The sequence below is a fragment of the Mustelus asterias genome, chromosome 1 (genome assembly GCF_964213995.1).
Source record: "Mustelus asterias chromosome 1, sMusAst1.hap1.1, whole genome shotgun sequence".
NCBI lineage: Eukaryota > Metazoa > Chordata > Chondrichthyes > Carcharhiniformes > Triakidae > Mustelus > Mustelus asterias.
Genome location: NC_135801.1, coordinates 59,369,918 through 59,391,945, shown reverse-complemented (window position 1 = coordinate 59,391,945; position 22,028 = coordinate 59,369,918). Strand labels below are relative to the sequence as shown.

The 22,028-nt window shown below is 42.9% G+C and overlaps 1 protein-coding gene across 6 annotated transcripts in view; it reads right to left on the bottom strand.

Moving 5' to 3' along the window:
* tmem131l (transmembrane 131 like) overlaps positions 1–22,028 on the bottom strand; it is a 167,015-nt gene that overhangs the window by 57,349 nt on the left and 87,638 nt on the right. For all 6 annotated transcript variants that reach the window (XM_078212869.1, XM_078212840.1, XM_078212861.1 and 3 more), the window contains exons 7-13: positions 14,897–14,995; positions 11,937–12,014; positions 10,267–10,417; positions 9,845–9,903; positions 7,615–7,723; positions 7,191–7,293; positions 695–839 (exon numbers count right to left, since the gene is read on the bottom strand). In XM_078212869.1, the coding sequence (XP_078068995.1) occupies positions 695–839; positions 7,191–7,293; positions 7,615–7,723; positions 9,845–9,903; positions 10,267–10,417; positions 11,937–12,014; positions 14,897–14,995 (744 nt within the window). The remainder of the gene's footprint in view (positions 1–694; positions 840–7,190; positions 7,294–7,614; positions 7,724–9,844; positions 9,904–10,266; positions 10,418–11,936; positions 12,015–14,896; positions 14,996–22,028) is intronic.

Here is a 22,028-nt window from a genome sequence, read left to right as displayed (position 1 = left end):
CTTTGCTCCCACTCTGGCCTTGGTCTCTGATACTGTTCTGAGCTTGCTGCAAAATTGAGAAACCATACTTCACCTTTTGATTAGACATTTTACAGCCCCCCAGACTCAACTTTGAGTTCAACAATTTCAGATCATAACCTTTGCTCCCATTACAACCTCACTTTGTACTATCATCCCTTCCGTTATTCAATCTCTCCTGCCTTCACAGACTGTTGCTTGTTCTTCAGCCCCACGCCTTGCCTTACAATCTGTTGAATTTCTAACTTTTTCCTAGTTCTGACAAAAGGTTATCAACCTGATACATTACTCCACTTCTCTTCCACAAATGCTGCCAGATCTACTGCTTTCTAGCATATTCTGTTTTTTATCTCAGATTTGCAGATAGACGATTTGCAGCGTCCACAGTATTTTGCTTTTGCTGCAAAAATGAGGGAGCCTCATCATTCAGGTGCAAGGAATGTGTCCAATTAAAAAGGTGCACACCTAATTCTCGGAATCCTTTTTCTTGAATCCCAACAGCATTCTACAGACAATAAGTTGTAAATTCAGTACATAACCATTTAAACAGTGCATCTGCTCAGCACCATGGTTTAGGTGATCCTATTCTGAAGAACAATACAACCACCTTCACGTCAAATTAATTTTGGTGCCTTCACAAGTTTGTAAAGCAATCAGAAAATGAAAACAACTTTACTGTCAACAGATGTGCTGCTTCAGCAGGTACATAAACACTGCTTATCACGACTTTGAACGCAAAGTAATTTGTAAACCACACTGTCCAGAATTCTGATCCTTGCCAGGACTTGACTTGAAATGAGCTTGAAGAATCTTGAAGGTTTCTGCACGAGAGAGAAAGACGGTAAAATCAGGATAGAATTTTACACCACTAGGAGGTGTCATTTTACCTATTTGGGCTGTCCCAGCTCGCTTAAATTATTCAATTAATCTCATTCCCCAACTTTCAAATATTTATTCACGTCCTTTTTGAAATGGATTATGTATTCTGCTTTTGCCACAGCTTCTGGCAAAAAGTTCCATGTCATAACTACTTTCTGACACTTAAACCTTTTGTCCAATATCTCTTCCTTTGTACTTTTAGTGGTTCGGACGACACGGTGGCACAGTGGTTAGCACTGCTGCCTCACAGTGCCAGGGACCTGGGTTCGATTCTGGTCTTGGGTGACTGCCTGAGTGAAGTTTGCACACTCTCCGTGTCTGTGTGGGTTTCCTCCGTGTGCACCGGTTTCCTCCCACAGTCCAAAGATGTGCAGGTTGGGTGGATTGACCATTCCAAAATGCCCCTTAGTGTCCAAAAATGTGCAAGGTTAGGTGGATTAGCCATGGCAAATATGCAGGGCTATGGGGATAGGCCTGAGTAGGATGCTCTTTTGGAGAATCAGTGCAGACGCGATGGGCCGAATCGCCTCGTCCTGCAATGTTGGGATTCTATGGCCTAACATTTAATTTATGTCCTCTAGTTACCCAATAGTCAACTGATGTAATTAGTTTGCGTTTTCTTCTATTTACTTCATAAAATATTTAATATATGCAAGGCAGATCTTTTCATTTTCACTGCTTTGGTGACAATGGGTGGACTTTTCCATTCTCTGCACAGAGTAATGGCAGAGGCAAAAAATTCGGTGTGCAGCTTGCAGGCTGCACAGTTGGGTTTTCTCTCCAGATAATCCAGCGTTCTGTAGAAACAAATCCAGCGGCGTGGCTGCCATCCAGAAAATGCCAGCAGCTGGCAATCCCAAAGGGCACACAGACCTCCAATATAAAACACAGGAACTGTCCCTCACACAGTATGCCCCACCACCCCCAACATGCTCAAAGGGAACCTCCCATCACCCCCAAGCCAATAAGGGGAAAACATCCTTCAAACGAGAGAGTCCCTCTCCTCCGGGGGCTACACTTACCTGTGCCTTTCTGGCGGGTTCCTTTCGCCTGGTTCCTGTTTCTGAAACCAAATGTTGGGGGACATGATGGCAGGAAACCGCTAATTATATTAAACTCTATTGAAATGAGGTTCCCTACTGTCCTGGGCAAGAAACTCATTACGTCATTGGTGGGACGGGGGTTGAGGCAGCAACAGCAATAACTTAAATTTTATCATCTTTAAGAAATAAAAGGTCCAAAAATGCTTCACAGGACCTTTATAAAACAAAATAACTAGGGCTTCGACCTCCGGACAAAATAGACATGAAATCTGAACCACCAGGATCTAGCTAGACGTAATTGGATCTCTATATGCAATATCAGAAGGATTACAAAAGGAGTATTTTATATGTGCAATATTGAAACAATTCCAATTTTAGAAATCTCATGACCCTGCACAGCCTAATATTATCTGTCTCCCTAAACCACTCAATTAAATATTGTCATATATCAAATATTGTCTGTCTCCCTAAACCACTCACTCAATTAGGGAGACATCTGTCTCCCTAAACCACTCAATTTTTGTGTCTTCCTCAAAGATGCTCCTTTAAACCTACCTAATGACCATGCCTCTCAATATCTCGGTGACAATTTTTTGTCTGATTATGCCCCTGTAAAATACCTTGGCATGTTTTACTAAGTTAAAGGTGCTATATAAATACAAATTGGCATGGTTAAGCAGATTCAAGAATATTATCACAAAAATTGCTCAAGCCCACTAGTTAACTTGAAATCAGGAATTTATGTGCAATAAAAAACAAACTTTATATCATAAATTTTAGGAATACACTCATTTAATCAGCTTAATTGGTAGTTATCAGGAAAATCCATCTTGAAGAATATTCCAAGGGAAAAATAAAAGTGAATTTTGTTAAACTCTTCCAGTGATGGCTGGACTCCCAACTCTGACTGGGTTGTGAAATATCATAACGAAGATTTATTACTTTGCACTGTTCCAGCATTACTGTCCCTTTTCCACTCCCCCTCTGGCAATTTAATGTGGAGCAACCTCCTTAACAACACCTGACTCTGCCCTTGCCTTAGATGATCTCCTGTTGAAATGCTTACCAATGCTTTTGTTACGTCTCGACTTGATTATTTCAACACTCATCGCTGGTCTCTTGTGTTCTGCACTGAATAAACTTGAAGCCATTCAAAACTCTGCTGCCCATGTCCTAACTCACGCCAAGTCGCACTGATACATTATCCCTGTGCTCACTGACCTACATTGGCTCCCAGTTAGCGATGCCTCAATTTTAAATTCTCATCCTTGTTTTCAATTGTCTCCTTGACCTGACCCCTCTCTACCTTTGTAATCCCCTCCAATCTCTCAGCCTCATTATCTACGCTACTCAAATTCTGGCCGCTTTAACACCCCAATTTTAATCATTTCGCCACTGCCAAGGCCCTATGCTCTGACATTCCCTTCTTGAATCCCTCTGCCCATCTTTCCTCCTTTGAGATGCTCCTTAAAATCTACCTTCCATAAGCTCGGTCATCTGCCTAATAATTTGGGTTGATGTCAAACTTTGTTTCATAAAGCTCAGAAGCACCTTAGAACATTTTACTATGCTGGAGGAGCGTATAAATATAAGTAGCTTTTATTATTGTTGAATAGGTTGTGTGCAGGACATTCTGCATATCACATGGGGCGATGGCTATGGAAAGAAAGATTTAAAGTTTATTAGCGTCATAAGTAGGCTTAGATTAACACTACAATGAAGTCACTGTGAAAACCCCTGGTCGCCACACTCCTGCACCTGTTCGGGTACACAGAGCGAGAATTTAGCATGGCCAATGCACCTAACCAGCACGTCTTTCGGACTGTGGGAGGAAGTCAGAACACCCAGAGGAAACCCATGCAGACACAGGGAGAATGCGCAGACTCCACACAGACAGTGATCCAAGCCGGGAATCATAGAATCCTACATTGCAGAAGGAGGCCATTCGGCCCATCAAGTCTGCACTGACCACAATCCCACCCTGGCCCTATCCCCATAACCCCATACATTTACCCCTAGCTAGTTACCCTGACACTAAGGGGCAATTTTAACTGGCCAATCCACCTAACCTGCACATCTTTAGACTGAGGGGAAACCGGAGCACCCGGAGGAAACCCATGCAGACACAAGGAGAACATGCAAACTCCACAGAGCGTGACCCAAGCCAGGAATCAAACCCGGGTCCCTGAGACTGTGAGGCAGCAGTGCTAACCGTGAAAAGGCCACCGTGCCTTTTCAAGCCTGCAGAATACAACAAAATTGAAGACAAAGTAAAGAAAAATAAATGATTGAATGAATCAATGCATGCACATTTGGATTATTTTCAGAGAACTTGCTAAATGCAAGTAAACGTTTAGGAACGATTTCCAAACTTTCATAAGGGTCGGGGTAGGGAGGGAATGTCCTGCAGTGATGCCCAAAATCTCTCTTACCAGGAATGTTTTGAGGGAAGTACTATATACAATTGAACATACATCCAATTTCTTCCACACACACTGCACTGCCCCCAAAAAACAGTCCAGTAAAACTGTGACCAGATTAATCTTGCATCCTAAGGAATGATTCAGGAAACAACCATGAATCTAAAGTTAATGTCACTGTAAAAAATTAAACGATTTACAAAACCATGAAATAAGCTAGGGAACTAAATGAAATGTGTGCATTTATGGCTCAAATTCTAACCATGCAATACAAAAGTTGTTAGGAGTTTATTATAGGCCCCCAAATAGTAATAGAGATGTGGAGGAAGAAATTGCTAAGCAGATTATGGATAGGTCTGGGGGTCACAGGGTAGTTGCCATGGGGGACTTGAACTTTCCAAATATTGATTGGAACCTTTGTAGGTCAAATAGTTCGGATGGGGCAGTTTTTGTGCAGGAGGGTTTCCTGACACAATATGTGGATAGGCCGACAAGAGGTGGGGCCACATTGGATTTGGTACTGGGAAATGAACCGGACCAAGTGTTAGATTTGGTTGTGGGAGAGCACTTTGGAGATAGTGACCACAATTCGGTGTCTTTTGTTATTGCAATGGAGAGGGATAGGGCCGTACGGCAGGGCAAGGTTTATAATTGGGGGAAGAGGTAATTATGATGCGATTAGGCAAGAATTAGGGGGCATAAGATGGGAACAGAAACTGTCAGGGAAAGGCACTAATGAAAAGTGGAACTTTTTCAAGGAAAAAATACTGGGTGTCCTTGATAGGAATGTCCCTGTCAGGCAGGGAGGAAATGGCCGAGTGAGAGAACCATGGTTCACAAAACAGGTGGAATGTCTTGTAAAAAAGAGGGAAGCTTATGTAGGGATGAGGAAACAAGATTCAGGAATGGACTGAAAAAGGGGCTTAGGAGAGCTAGGAGGGGGCATGAGAAGTCCTTGGCGGGTCGGATCAAGGAAAACCCCATGTGAGGAATAAAAATGACCAGGGTGAGGTTAGGGCCGGTCAAGGACAGTAGTGGGAACTTGTGTATGGAGTCAGTAGAGATAGGAGAGGTGATGAATGAATACTTTTCTTCAGTGTTCACCAAGGAGAGGGGCCATGTTTTTGAGGAAGAGAAGGGGTTACAAGCTAATAGGCTGGAGGAAGCATATGTTCGGAGGGAGGATGTACTAGCAGTTTTGAATGAACTGAAGATCGATAAGTCCCCTGGGCCTGATGAAATATATCCTAGGATTCTTTGGGAGGCAAGGGATGAGATTGCAGAGCCTTTGGCTTTGATCTTTGGGTCCTCACTGTCCACAGGGATAGTGCCAGAGGACTGGAGAGTGGCGAATGTTGTTCCTCTGTTTAAGGGAATAGAAATGACCCTGGTAATTATAGGCCGGTTAGTCTTACTTCGGTGGTTGGTAAGTTGATGGAAAAGGTCCTTGCAGATAGGATTTACGACCATTTAGAAAGATGCGGATTAATCTGGGATAGTCAGCACGGGTTCGTGAAGGGCAAGTCATGCCTCACAAATTTGATTGCATTTTTTGAGGAGGTAACTAAGTGTGTTGATGAAGGTAGGGCAGTTGATGTCATATACATGGATTTTAGTAAGGCGTTTGATAAGGTCCCCCATGGTCGGCTTATGATGAAAGTAAGGAGGCGTGGGATAGAGGGAAAGTTGGCCGATTGGATAGGTAACTGGCTGTCTGATCGAAGACAGAGGGTGGTGGTGGATGGAAAATTTTCGGACTGGAGGCAGGTTGCTAGTGGAGTGCCACAGGGATCAGTGCTTCGCCCTCTGCTCTTTGTGATTTTTATTAATGACCTAGAAAAGGGGACTGAAGGGTGGATCAGTAAATTTGCTGATGACACCAAGATTGGTGGAGTAGTGGATGAGGTGGAGGGTTGTTGTAGACTGCAAAGAGATATAGATAGGATGCAAAGCTGGGGTGAAAAATGGCAAATGGAGTTTAACCCTGATAAATGTGAGGTGATTCATTTTGGTAGGACTAATTTAAATGTGGATTACAGGGTCAAAGGTAGGGTTCTGAAGACTGTGGAGGAACAGAGAGATCTTGGGGTCCATATCCACAGATCTCTAAAGGTTGCCAATCAAGTGGATAGAGCTGTGAAGAAGGCCTATAGTGTGTTAGCTTTTATTAACAGGGGGTTGGAGTTTAAGAGCCGTGGGGTTATGCTGCAACTGTACAGGACCTTGGTGAGACCACATTTGGAATGTTGTGTGCAGTTCTGGTCACCTCACTATAAGGAGGATGTGGAAGCGCTGGAAAGAGTGCAAAGGAGATTTACCAGGATGCTGCCTGGTTTGGAGGGTAGGTCTTATGAGGAAAGGTTGAGGGAGCTAGGGCTGTTCTCTCTGGAGCGGAGAAGGCTGAGGGGAGACTTAATCGAGGTTTATAAAATGATGAAGGGGATAGATAGAGTGAACTTTCAAAGACTATTTCCTCGGGTGGATGGAGCTATTACAAAGGGGCATAACTATAGGGTTCATGGTGGGAGATATAGGAAGGATGTCCGAGGTAGGTTCTTTATGCAGAGAGTGGTTGGGGTGTGGAATGGACTGCCTGCAGTGATAGTGGAGTCAGACACTTTAGGAACATTTAAGCGGTTATTGGATAGGCACATGGAGCACACCAGGATGATAGGGAGTGGGATAGCTTGATCTTGGTTTCAGATAAAGCTCGGCACAACATCGTGGGCCGAAGGGCCTGTTCTGTGCTGTACTGTTCTATATGTTCTATTACAAAAATCAATAAACACAGGAAATTTGAACACTCCAAGTGTGCTCACAGTGAACTTACCCTTCTGCTAGCTGCAGTGTAGGAGATGCTTTCAGTGCTAAGCTGTCTTTTACTACATACATCACCTCACCCAAACAATTTTCCATATCAGGCGCAACAGTTTCTAGAAAATGAAGTACAAGTATTATTTTATGGTATCCAATGTTACATCCTACATACATACAGAAATCAGCTCAGTCTCAATAAAACACATCAAAAAGATTTGAACCGACACATAAAACATGTTGTGCATTACATAGCACTTCAGAGAATTTATGAGTGAGAGTTACATTTCGATATGATGGATCTTTTGGTATTAAGCTAAAAATAGTCACAATCATCCTCAACCCCAATAAACACAACCAATACAAAGATTTGCCAGACTAATAATAAGATTTACATTTAGTCACCATTCCAGTTAACACTCAAGTATTAAATTACCTACCTTTGCAAATAATAGAAGCAGCCCTTGTTAAATTGGTCACAGATGTTTCCAGCTTCATTGGCTCAAATTCAACATTAATTGTGCCTCCTTTTGACTGAAAATGAATATTCTGAAAAGGATTTTCAAAAACGTGTCAATATAGAAGTTTGTACTCGACAGTATTGTCAGTATAGTAAGTGAACAAATGTGTATGGTTTCATAGAATCACTACAGTGCAGAAGGAGGCCATTCAGCCCATTGAACCTGCACTGACAACAATCTCACCCAGGCCCTATCCCAGTTATTACCCTGCTAACCCTCCTGACACTAAGCGGCAATTTAGCATGGCCAATCCACCTAACCCTAACATCTTTGGACTGTGGGAGGAAACTGGATCACCTGGAGGAAACCAACGAAGACACGGGGAGAACGTGCAAACTCCACAGTCACTCGATGTCAGAATTGAACCCGGGTCCCCGGTGCTAACCACTGTGCCATGCATCAGAATTAACTAAATTTAGAAGCTAACCAACAAAATTTCTACATGGACACAGGTGCAATAACACATCATTGCAGAATTGAAATTCTTTGAAAAAATTCACTGTGGTTAGGGTATTCAGACAGCAAAAATATCTCATACAATAGGGGAGGTCCCAGAGGATTGGAGAATAGCCAATGTTGTTCCTTTGTTTAAGAAGGGTAGCAAGAATAATCCAGGTAATTACAGGCCGGTGAGCCTTACATCAGTGGCAGGGAAATTATTGGAGAGGATTCTTCGAGACAGGATTTATTCCCACTTGGAAATAAGTGGACGTATTAGTGAGAGGCAACATGGTTTTGTGAAGGGGAGGTCGTGTCTCACGAACTTGATCGAGTTTTTCGAGGAAGTGACAAAGATGTTTGATGAGGATAGGGCAGTGGATGATGTCTACATGGACTTCAGTAAGGCCTTTGACAAGGTCCCTCATGACAGACTGGTGCAGAAGGTGAAGTCGCATGGGATCAGAGGTGAGCTGGCAAGGTGGATACAGAACTGGCTCGGTCAAAGAAGACAGAGACCAGCAGTGGAAGGGTGCGTTTCTGAATGGAGGGCTGTGACAAGTGGCATTCCTCAAGGATCAGTGCTGGGACCTTTGCTGTTTGTAATGTATATAAATGATTTGGAGGAAAATGTAACTGGTTTGATTAGTAAGTTTGTGGATGACACAAAGGTTGGTGGATTTGCGGATAGTGATGAGGACCACCAGAGGATACAGCAGAATATAGATCAGTTGGAGGCTTGGGCGGAGAGATGGCAGATGGAGTTTAATCCAGACAAATGTGAGTTAATGTATTTTGGAAAGTCTAATACAGATAGGAAATATACAGTAAATGGCAGAACCCTCAAGAGTATTGATCGGCAAAGGGATCTGGGTGTACAGGTACACAGGTCACTGAAAGTGGCAATGCAGGTGGAGAAGGTAGTCAAGGCGGCATACGGCATGCTTGCCTTCATTGGCCGGGGCAGAGTTTAAAAATTGACAAGTCATGTTGCAGCTTTATAGAACCCTAGTTAGGCCGCACCTGGAATATAGTGTTTAATTCTGGTCGCCACACTACCAGAAAGATGTGGAGGCTTTGGAGAGAAAAGATCGATCAGGATGTTGCCTGGTATGGAGGGCATTAGCTATGAGGAGAGGTTGGAGAAACTTGGTTTGTTCTCACTGGAACGACGGAGGTTGAGGGGCAATCTGATAGAAGTCTACAAGATTACGAGGGGTATGGATTGAATGGATAGTCAGAAGCTTTTTCCCAGGATGGAAGAATCAATTACAAGGGGGGCACAAGTTTAAGGTGCGAGGGGCAAGGTTTAAAGGAGATGCACGAGGCGGATTTTTTACAGAGGGTGGTGGGTGCCTGGAACTCGTTGCCGGGGGAGGTAGTGGAAGCGGATACGGTAGTGATTTTTACGGGGCGTCTTGACAAATACATGAATAGGATGGGAATAGAGGGATATGGTCCCTGGAAGCGTAGGGGGTTTTAGTTAAGTCAGGCAGCATGGTCGGTGCAGGCTTGGAGGGCCGAAGGGCCTGTTCCTGTGCTGTAATTTTCTTTGTAGCAAAAGGAGTTGTAACAATACAACTGGACTTCTGTTTCCTACAAAATCGAACACGAAATAAAGTGCATCTCTGCAATGCAATATGGATCAACAAACTACAGCCTGAATAATAAAACCAGGTTATCTTTATAAAAGTATTTTAGAAAGTCATACCTTAATATACATAGATTTGTTCCCTGAATGCAAGAAGTACACAATATTTATTTGTTCGCCTGCAAAAAAAAGTAATTGCAATAGTGAGTACTTTAACAGGCTTGCATTTACAGAAGCATCTTGTGCTTGAGAAATGTCTACAACTGCTTCATAGAATTGTTTTTGAAGTGCAGTCACTGTTATACAAGCACTGAAAACATATACACAAAACTTAAATGTCAAAGGCCTGGACTCACTAATGGCTAAAAGAAGTTTCAAGCTTTTATTCATTTAGAATGACCATGGCATAATGTACTGTGTCAAGATTTATATTAAGGAAGGAAATCTTCAACTATTGCAGAAAAGATATATTACACACATACCGCAGCTTTTTGGATGGAGACAGAGGGAAAAAGGAAAAGGTGCAAGATGTACAAACTTACCTGAGGTACTTTCTTTGATAATTGGCATATAAAGTACAAAAATATTTTCTAATAAATAGCTCTTTATTTCATCAAATTTATGGTAGCATTCTTCTGCGTTGAGAGAGACATGGATGGATAATACAAGATTATTCCTCAAAAAGCAATATTTCTGTAACAAATAGTAAAGGATTAAATCAGTGAATATTAATTTATAGTTTCCAAACATCAAACCATAACAGGATTTATTATTTGCCAAGTCAAACAAATGCAAGCGATTAGATGAGATTATCATGTTCAAAACATGCAACTTCAGCCGATTAGTAATAACTCGAAGCAATTTACGAATGCAAACCCTTTGTTTCACTGTCATTGCTGAGCATTTGTAAAGTTTTACTAATACCATGCTTTCTTGTCTTATTGAATATTGATGAGGCTTTGCTTCATTCTGGCAGCATTGAGATATTTGATATAGTTTAACTTCAAATAATTTATTAAGAACTATTTAAAAGACCTCAGGGTAAGCACATGGTAGTCAAGGTGCCAACTATTCTGCATCTTGCTCTCTCAGAGTCTCCGTCATCTGACTACTGATTTCACTTACATCACCAACAACATCACTATCTCTTTAGCATACCCATTAAACCATTACTCTACATCCTTACTGAAGAAAGCTTCGATGTGGGGTTTAACAGAATTCACACAACTTACAACACCAATCTCAGAAATGGACATCAGGGTCAGTGCTTGATACAAACTGGGAACTGTCAAATATAGCAAAACAATACTAATGCAGCCATAATGCTTCCAAGTAAATTTGTTGACTTCCCCAAGTTCATACAATGCAAACCAAGGTGAGGATACATTCTCTATTCTCCCCTTTCCCAGTTTTATATTTGCCTAATTTCAAACCTTTTCTATGTTTCCAATCAAAATTCATGCCCGTCTCCTCAGCGGTGAGAATTTATGTGCCCTTTCTCACCTATTCACACTCAGTCTGTGTCCATCTGCCAATTCTGCCTGACAGATGGCTAGTTGCTAACTAAGAAAGGGGAGTTGGCTTTCACGAAGAAGGAACTCCTAAACCATAAGACATCAAACTACGATGAAGAGTAATATTGGACTCGAAGCGTTAATTTTGTTTCTCTCTCCACAGGTGCTGCCAAATCTGCTGAGTTTTTCCAGCACTTTGTTTTATTTCAAGTATTTTCCCTGTTCTTAACTGAAAAGGTGCCATGGGATCTTTTCTTTCCTCCTGAATTCTGTGCTTCATCTGAAAGACAGCACCTGTGTGTCCACAGCAATGCACTGAAATGTCAGCCAACATTACATGCTGAGGTGCTAATCCAGAAATCTTCTGACCTGAGAGTGTTACTAACTGAAGTAACTCTCCACAGGTTGATAGATGAGGGAAGAGTGAATTTTTTAAAAAGTCCCGGGAATTTATATAACCCTCTGCTATATGACCTCCCACTTTATACATCCAGGATTTAATTAAACCAGTTCAGTGATCAAGAAAAAATACTATACATAAAAACATTCAACTAAACTGCAATATTAAAGTACTTAACTACACCATTTCAACAATGGGATCAATTTTGTTTTATTCACTTCTGCCCGATCCAAAATCCCATGGCATAATGTATACAAAACATACATGACATGTCCCTGCACTGTCAGATCTTTCTTACCTGGAAGTCTCGGTGGCTCTGTAAAGGTTGAGCAAGTTCAAAACTCAGTTCTGATAGAGTGCAATTTGAAGATTTTTCCTAAACAAACAGACAGACAAATGAGAAAACTTTGTTCGATAGTTTGCAATCTTCGGTGCAAAGTTAATGATGATGAATCCACAATAAATGGGTTCGACAAAACTACTGCATTCAATTTTGTGATTTTCTTTCAGGTAAACACCAATCTGCCAGATATCTGCTGCTGAACTGGCTGGATGGTTCTACTTTAGTCATGACACATCAACCAACCAATCTAGACCACTAACATCTACACAAATGCTCAGGCTCAGGCTTGAAAGAGGAAAACAAGTGTCTGATAACATATGCAAACAAAAGTATCGTGACCGTTGGAGGATCTCATGATGATTTTATGCTCGCAATTCAGCAGTGATCTGTAATAAACCAACCTTTAACTTGTTTAAGAATAAAGTTTGACTAATGGCTTATTTTAAAATTGAACCACTCAAATTAAAAGGGGGCTACATAAACACACACAAATTTTAAGCTGATGGACCCTCTGAGGAAACACCTTTTACACGGTCATGACAAGGAGGCATTGGAAAACTTGGCTGTTTTAAAATTGAACAGTCACCCAGACAGTAGAGGACGTGGAGAGAATTAAGGAAGGAAGTTGTGGAAGCTCTGGCCATCATCAATCATAAGGCTCTGGTTAGACCACATTTAGAATATTGAGAGCAATTTTGGGTCCCGTATTTAAGGAAGAATGTGTTGGTCCTGGAGAGGGGGGTGTGTGTGTGTGTGTGCGCTCGCGTGTGTGCCAGAGTACTGGCTGGACATGACCCTCTCCTTCCAGGGGCTGCAATTAATCTGTGTGCTCCAGTGGGTTCTGCTCGCCAGGCGTACATCATGGTGATCCTGCCATGATTGGGCGTAAACACCTGATATGCAGATGCAAATAGGGGTAAATAGAGATCCCGACTTTTAAGCTCAAGATCCTCGTTATGTCACTGGCAGGGGGGAGGGGGGCACACATATGGTTAATGAGAATAATGTGATTGGCATGCTGTATATTTACTTTGAAGAGCTGTCTGATAAAGTGGCACATAATAGGCTTGCCAGTGAAGTTGAAGCCCAGGGAATCTAAGGAGAAGTGACAGCAAGAATGCAAAGTTGACTCAGTGACAGGAAACAAATGTGTGTTATGGTTTTTTTTTACTAGAGGGAGGCATACACTAGGGTTCCATGGTAGTCAGTACTAGGACCACTGTTTTTCTTGATACGTATTAAAAACTTGGGTGTACAAGACACCATTCTAAAATTTTAGATGGCAAATCTTGGTAATTTTGTGAACTCAGAGGAGGATTAACAAAGAGGAGACATTAAGGGGACATAAACAGACTGATAGAATGGGCAGGCACGTGACAAATGGAAGTTAATGCAGAGTGTGTTAAGTTTTGTTTATTCTTTCATGCGATGTGGTTGTCACTTGCTAGGCTAGCATTTCTTGTTCATCCCTAGTTGCCCTGGGGAAGGTAGTGGTGAGCTGCCTCTGGAACCGCTGCAGTGGTGTAGGTACACCCACACTATTGTTAGAGACACCCATGGTAAAGTCAATCCATTTGATCAGAAACACAAGGAGACAATATAAAACAAGGGTACACGTCTAAAGGGGAAAGAACAACAAGGATGTGTGTATATATGGCAGGCAGGTCGGGAAAATGGTTACAAAGACACAGGATCCTGGGCTTTACAAATAGAGGCATACAGCATAAAGTCAGGAGGTTACGGTGAACTCATAACATTCTGCTTCAGTTAAGTTGGAGTATTGTGTTCAATGCTGGGCACCACACTTTAGGCTGTGAAGACATTAGAAAGCAAAGCCGAGAAGATTCACGAGAATGGTTTCAGGGATAAGAGCTATCAATTACATGAATAGATTGAAGAAGCTGTGGTTTTTTTTAAACCTTAGAAAAGGTTGAGAGGAGTTTTGATGGAAGTTCAGAGTCATGAGGACAGAGTAGATACAAAAACTACTGCCTTTGCAAAATGCAACACCTCCATGACATTCCCTGTGGAAAGCAGGCAAGACTGAGCATGGCATAGAATTTCTAACCACTTGGCAGAGTTCCCAAGAGCATCTGGTATGATAGATGGCACTCAATGGGGCATCAGGGCTCCATTTATTGATGCTCAGTGGATCCACGACCACATATACAGCAAAACTGGTTAGATGGTTGGTAGACACTAGCTGTAAGCTCAGAGGTAACTTCCAGTCCACCCCTCTGAGAAGTTTCTGATCATTTGAACATGTGTCTGCAGCATGTGCCTCAAGGAATTACTATTGAGCATACTGGTATGCTCTATCTATAGACTACTTAGACTAACACCTACTGATCCCCTACCAAAAACTATCAATATCTACTGCATTTTGCCTACCTGGAGTATAAGAAAAGTCAACCTGTAGCAAGCCCTCTAAGAGCGTATCCATTAAATGGGAGATGTTCACCCACATTCTCTAGAGATGGTTATTAAAAATTTAAGATCACTTTTTGAGCAGAATGCAAATGATTCTTTTGTCTTTAAAACTTGGACTAAATCTCTTCCCCACCTCTACCAGCAAGCAGCATTAACAGCTGTACAATTGCCCATTTTCCTGCCCCAGCTAATGCTGTTGCTGGGCTCGTTTCCTGTGCTCTTTTTGTTCCAACAGGGATCAGATCAAAATGAAAAGGGGTCAGCCTACCCAAATTAGGAATCCATCCACCCAATCACCAAAGTGGGGTGAATCTTATTCACTGGAATGTATAGTAGCAATTTCAATGTATCAAAGTAAGAATTTTAGTAATTAGTAAAACAGTTAAAAAATGTACAGCCAAAGGTTTATCTTCAAGCTTTTGATTTAGCTTGCACAAAATAATTCAAGCTATTGACAGTCTTCAAATAGTACATTATACACCAACCTGAATATTTTGGATGCGTGGAAAAAATACAAGTTTGCCATCTGAGTATTGCTGATCATCCATTACCACTTGGGTACTGGAAACTCCAACGCCAAACATCTGTTTTTTTTGCAGAAAAAGGACAAATCAATTGCACACTAAATGCCAACACACAATTATAAAGCGTGATTTCTCTTCACTCTACTGTTTCATTTTCAAAAAAGCTCTTGTATTTTATTTGATTCTATTGCCAGGGTTTATAAAATCTCCAGATACACTCAAGGGGTTTTCTAAGCGATCAGTTTAAAAGTAGTTAAAGAAACCAAATTTACTGGGTGGCCAAGTCTGTGCATTCAATAATTTAAGATAAGTTTATGAGATAATATAAAAGAGTGTTTCGCTTTCCTCCTCTTCTCATGTCATAGAGTCAAAGAGGTTTACAGCATGGAAATAGGCCCTTCAGCCCAACTTGTCCATGCTACCCTTTGCTAATTCCAATTGCCCGCATTTGGCCCATATCCCTCTATACCCATCTTACCCATGTAACTGTCTAAGCACTTTTTAAAAGACAAAATTGTACCCGCCTCTACTACTACCTCTGACAGCTTGTTCCAGACACTCACCACCCTGTGTGAAAAAATTGCTCCTTTGGACACTTTTGTATCTCTCCCCTTAAACCTATGGCCTCTAGTTTTAGACTGCCCTACCTTTGGGAAATGATATTGACTATCTAGTTGATCTATGCCCCTCATTATTTTATAGACCTCTATAAGATCACCCCTCAGCCTCCTATGCTCCAGAGAACAAAGTCCCAGTCTATCGAGCCTCTCCTTATAACTCAAACCATCAAGTCCCGTAGCATCCTAGTAAATCTTTTCTGCACTCTTTCTAGTTTAATAATATCCTTTCTATAATAGGGTGACCAGAACTGTACACCGTACTCCAAGTGTGGCCATACCAATGTGTTGTACAACTTCAACAAGATGTCCCAACTCCTGTATTCAATGTTCTGACCGATGAAACCAAGCATACTGAACGCCTTCTTCACCACTCTGAACACCTGCGGCTCCACTTTCAAGGAGCTATGAACATGTACCCCTAGATCTCTTTGTTCTGTAACTTTCCCCAACGCCCTACCATTAACTGAGTAAGTCCTGCCCTGGTTCAATTTACCAAAAGGTATCACCTCGCATTTATCTAAATTAAACTCCATCTGCCATTCATCAGCCCACTGGCCCAATTGATCAAGAACCCATTGCAATCGGAAATAACTTTCTTCGCTACCCACTATGCCACCAATCTTGGTGTCATCTGCAAACTTACTAACCATGCCTCCTATATTCTCATCCAAATCATAGAATCATAGAAGCCCTACAGCGCAGAAAAAGGCTCTCTGGCCCATCAAGTCTGCACCAACCACAATCCCACCCAGGCCCTACCCCACATCCCTACACATTTACCCACTAATCCCTCTAACCTACGCATCTCAGGACACTAAGGGGCAATTTTTAACATGGCCAATCAACCTAACCCGCACATCTTTGGACTGTGGGAGGAAACCGGAGCACCCAGAGGAAACCCACGCAGACACGAGGAGAATGTGCAAACTTCACACAGACAGTGACCCAAGCCAGGAATCGAACCCAGGTCCCTGGAGCTGTGAAGCAGCAGTGCTAACCACTGTGCAACCGTGCCGCCCACTGATTTAATGAGTAAATAATTAATATAAATGACAAATAACAGTGGACCCAGCACTGATCCCTGAGACACACCGCTGGTCACAGGCCTCCAGTTTGAAAAACAACCTTCTACAACCACCCTCTGGCTTCTGTCAAGAAGCCAATTTTGTATCCATTTAGATACCTCACCCTGGATCCTGTGAGATTTAACCTTATGCAACAACCTACCATGCAGTACCTTGCCAAAGGCCTTGCTAAAGTCCATGTAGACAGCATAAACTGCACTGCCCTCATCTAGCTTCTTAGTTACCCCTTCAAAAAACTCAATTTGAGAGACATGATTTTCCACTCACAAAGCCATGCCGACTGTCCCTAATCAGTCCTTGTGTCTCTAAATGCCTGTAGATCCTGTCTCTCAAAATACCTTCCAGCAACTACCTACTACAGATGTAAGGCTCACTGGCCTGTAGTTCCCACGCTTTTTCCTGCAGTCCTTTTTAAACAAAGGCACAACATTTGCCACCCTCCAATCTTCAGGCACCTCATCCATGATTATTGATGATTCAAATATCTCTGCTAGGGGACCCGCAATTTCCTCCCTAGCCTTCCACAATATATTGGCTATTTAAATGAGCAGCAGTTTGATGTATTATTAAATAAACTAACTCCCCACCCTGCCATCCCAAAAGGTACCAACTCGTGGAGCGTACAATTCTAATCGCTGTTCTCTAGTATCTCCTGCAATATGACCACTCTTGCCACATCAACTTAAATATTCCTTCATTGAAGTATCCCAATTTCATCCATCTCTCTCAACTTTAGTTAAACCCAATTATCTGGATGAATAATTATGGAACAAAAGCACAGATGAGGCCAGCTGGTCCATCGTGACTTTCTGTAAAAGCAATTTAGCTGGTCACAGTCCCTTGCCACCTTCACGTAGCACTCCAGATTTTCTCTCTTCAGGTGCTTATCCAATTCCTTTTTGAAGCGACTATTCAAGAGGTCTCAAACCACTCTCTCAAGCAGGACATTCCAGATCCTAACCACTTGTTGCGTACAAATGCTTCTTCTCATGTTGCCTTTGGTTCTTTTACCAATCACTTTAAATCTGTCTTCTGGTTCTTGGCCTTTCCTCCAATTGTGATGATACTGTGCCATTGATATACCATATGTTTAAGGGGACTGTTAGTTTTTTTTCTACAGGCAGTTGGTGTGTCTGGAAGGAATACAGTTCAGATGCTGGGAAAGCAGGATAAATACTCATTTTAGCCATGTGGTGCACATTTAGGAGAGAGATAATGTTGTTTATAGATTAAAGGTCCCCTGGGATTTTTTTGATTAAAGCAATGAAAGGTATACGGGGTCATGAGATAATGTGGTTAATGGGAGGAGCTAGGTTTGTAGCAGAGAAACAGTTTTCAGTGTCTGGCTGGGGTTGTTTAACGACAGAAATCTGCAAGCTGCTCTGAAAATCAAATCCTCTCAAAGTTTCAAAGGGCGCTAACCCTATTTATATCAAGAGATGCTTCTTACCAAAATGCATCACTTCACACTTCTCTGCAGTAAATTTAATCTGCCACCTTTCTGCCCACTGCACCAGCCCATGTCCTCTTGGGGTGTTCTATGTCTCTATTTCTAAAGTCCTGAATCCAGTGCTTTTTAATCACTTTCTCAACCAGCCCGCCATACGTGCATATAAAACCCCAGGTCTCCTAAATACGCACCACATGGCTAAAATGAGTATTTATCCTGCTTTCCCAGCATCTGAGCTAACTATTTAAAGTTCCATTCGAGTCTAAGAGGAATGTTGCTTATTGGGAACTGAAGTAGCAATTAGCTAAAAATTAATTTCCTTTCATTTTTAAACTATTGTTCAACTATTGTTTAACTAGAGTTATATCTAAACCGTGTTTATGAATAAAGCTTGGTTTGTTAAAAGAGCCTAATTTGTCAGTAAAATTACTCCTGGAACAAAGCATCCAATCCACATGCACATTTATGCCAAAGAAAAAAAAATTATTGGGGTCTAGTCTGGCTTCATAATATAACTTGCGGTAGGGGTCCAGGACCCTAAAACAATGAAAACAGTTTCTCCCTTTCTACTCTGTCCAGACCCCTCATGATTTTGAGCAGCTCGTTAAAATCTCCTCTCAACTTTCTTTTTTCTGAGAACACCCCAGCTTCTTCATTCTATCCACCTTATCTGAAGTGTCTCATCCTTGGAACCATTCTCATACATAGAGCAGGAGCAGGCTGAGAGTAAGGGAGTGTGTTCCTGCATGTGCTTTATTTATTTATTTTTCAGTTAAATTTGTGTTAAAAATCGGAGGTTTTTTTTCCAAAACAGGAAGTAGGCCCAGGAGAAGCCTGGGAAGGTTTTTGGGGGGTTTAAAAGTAGGCCGCACTTTTGAGCGGGCAGTGGAGTGAGAGCTGACGGGCTTTGGCGTAAACAGACAGAGGTGGGGTAGGTTTAGACAGTTTTTCCTGTGTCATTGGAAGAAAGGGGGAATTATAATTGTGAGGCCAGTTTGTTGTTCTCAGTGTCTGATGTGGGAGGTCCTGGAGTCAGCTAGCCTCCCGGACGTCCATATCTGTGCCAGGTGCGTCGAGCTGCAGCTCTTAAGGGACCGCGTTGGGGAACTGGAACTGCAGCTCAATGACCTTCGTCTGGTTAGGGAGAATGAGGAGGTGATAGATAGGAGTTACAGGCAGGTGGTCACACCGGGGCCACGAGAGACTAGACAATATTGGGTCACGGTTAGGAAGGGGAAGGGGAAAGGTCAGGTACTAGAGAGTACCCCAGTGGCTGTGCCCCTTAAAAATAAGTACTCCTGTTTAAGTACTGTTGGGGGGAGTAGCTTACCTGGGGGAAGCAACAGTGGCCGTGCCTCCGGCGCAGAGTCCGGCCCGGCAGCTCAGAAGGGGAGGGAAAGGAAGGATGAGCAAACTGACCACAGCACCAAGGTACAGGGAGCCATCCAAGTAGGGGGAGAAACAAAAAATGTCGTAGAAATTGGGGATAGTACACTTTTGGATGCTGTTGGGGGGGGATGACTTAGCAGGGGTAAGCCATGGTGTACAGGTCACTGGCTCAGAGTCTGTCCTTGTGGCTCAGAAGGGAAGGGGGGAGAGGAGTAGAGGATTAGTCATTGGGGACTCCATAGTTAAAGGGACGGATAGGAGATTCTGCGGGAACGAGAGAGACTCGCGGTTGGTGTGTTGCCTCCCAGGAGCCAGAGTCCGTGATGTCTTGGATCGTGTTTTCGATATCCTTAAGGGGGAGGGGGACCAGCCCCAAGTTGTGGTTCACATAGGCACTCAAGACATAGGTAGGAAAAGGGATGGGGATGTAAGGCAGAAATTCAGAGAGTTAGGGTGGAAGCTTAAGGCTAGAATAAACAGAGTTGTTATCTCTGGGTTGTTACCCGTGCCAAGTGATAGTGAGGAGAGGAATAGGGAGAGAGAGCAGTTGAACACGTGGTTACAGGGATGGTGCAGGAGGGAGGGATTCAGATACCTGGACAATTGGGGCTCTTTCTGGGGTAGGTGGGACCTCTACAAACATGATGGTCTGCACTTGAACCAGAGGGGTACAAATATCTTGGGGGGGAAATTTGCTAATGCTCTTCGGGAGGGTTTAAACTAATTCAGCAGGGGGGTGGGTACCTGAATTGTAGCTCGGGTGTACAGGAGGTTGAGAGTAGTGAGGTCATAGATGAGGTTTCAGAGTCGCAGGAGTGTACTGGCAGGCAGGAAGGCGGTTTGAAGTGTGTATACTTCAACGCCAGGAGCATCCGGAATAAGGTGGGTGAGCTTGCAGCATGGGTTGGTACCTGGGATTTCGATGTTGTGGCCATCTCGGAGACATGGATAGAGCAGGGACAGGAATGGTTGTTGCAGGTTCCAGGGTTTAGATGTTTCAGTAAGATCAGGGAAGGTGGTAAAAGAGGGGGAGGTGTGGCATTGTTAGTCAAGGACAGTGTTACGGTGGCAGAAAGGACATTTGATGAGGACTCATCTCCTGAGGTAGTTTGGGCTGAGGTTAGAAACAGGAAAGGAGAGGTCATCCTGTTGGGAGTTTTTTATAGACCTCCGAAAAGTTCCAGAGATGTAGAGGAAAAGATTGCAAAGATGATTCTGGATAGGAGCGAAAGTAACAGGGTAGTTGTACTGGGGGACTTTAACTTTACAAATATTGACTGGAAAAGCAATAGTTCGAGTACTTTAGAGGGGTCGGTTTTTGTCCAGTGTGTGCAGGAAGGCTTCCTGACACAGTATGTAGATAGACCAACAAGAGGAGAGGCCACATTGGATTTGGTACTGGGTAATGAACCAGGCCAGGTGTTAGATTTGGAGGTAGGTGAGCACTTTGGTGACAGTGACCACAATTCCATTACGTTTACTTTAGCAATGGAAAAGGATAGGTACATACCAAAGGGCAAGAGTTACAGCCGGGGGAAAGGAAATTATGATGCAATTAGGCGAGATTTAGCTGGCATAGGTTGGGGAAGGAAACTGCAGGGGATGGGCACAATTGTAATGTGGAACTTGTTCAAGGAACAGCTACTACGCGTCCTTGATAAATATGTACCTGTCAGGCAGGGAGGAAGCAGACGAGTGAGGGAACCGTGGTTTACTAAGGAGGTTGAATCTCTTGTGAAGAGGAAGAAGGAGACTTATGTAAAGATGAGAGGTGAAGGCTCAGTTTGGGTGCTTGAGAGTTACAAGTTAGCCAGGAAGGACCTAAAGAAAGAGTTAAGAGCCAGGAGGGGACATGAGAAGTCTTTGGCAGGTAGGATCAAGGAAAACCCTAAAGCTTTCTATAGGTATGTCAGGAGTAAAAGAATGACTAGGGTAAGATTCAGGCCAGTCAAGGACAGGAGTGGGAAGTTGTGCGTGGAGTCTGAAGAGATAGGAGAGGCACTGAATGAATATTTTTCATCGGTATTCACACTGGAGAGGGACAGTGTTGTTGAGGGGAGTACTGAGATGCAGGCTGTTGGACTGGATGTGATTGATGTTCATAAGGAGGAGGTGTTAGCAATTCTGGAAAGGGTAAAAATAGATAAGTCCCCTGGGCCGGATGGGATTTATCTTAGGATTCTCTGGGAGGCTAGAGAGGAGATTGCAGAGCCTTCGGCTTTGATCTTTGTGTCGTCATTGTCTACAGGAACAGTGCCAGAAGACTGGAGGATAGCAAATGTTGTCCCCTTGTTCAAGAAGGGGAGTAGGGACAACCCTGGTAATTATAGACCGGTGAGCCTTACTTCTGTTGTGGGCAAAGTATTGGAAAGGATTATAAGAGATAGGATTTATAATCACCTAGAAAGGAATAATTTGATTAGGGATAGTCAGCACAGTTTTGTGACGGGTAGGTCGTGCCTCACAAACCTTATTGAGTTCTTTGAGAAGGTGACCAAGGAGGTGGATGAGGGTAAAGCGGTTGACGTGGTGTATATGGATTTCAGCAA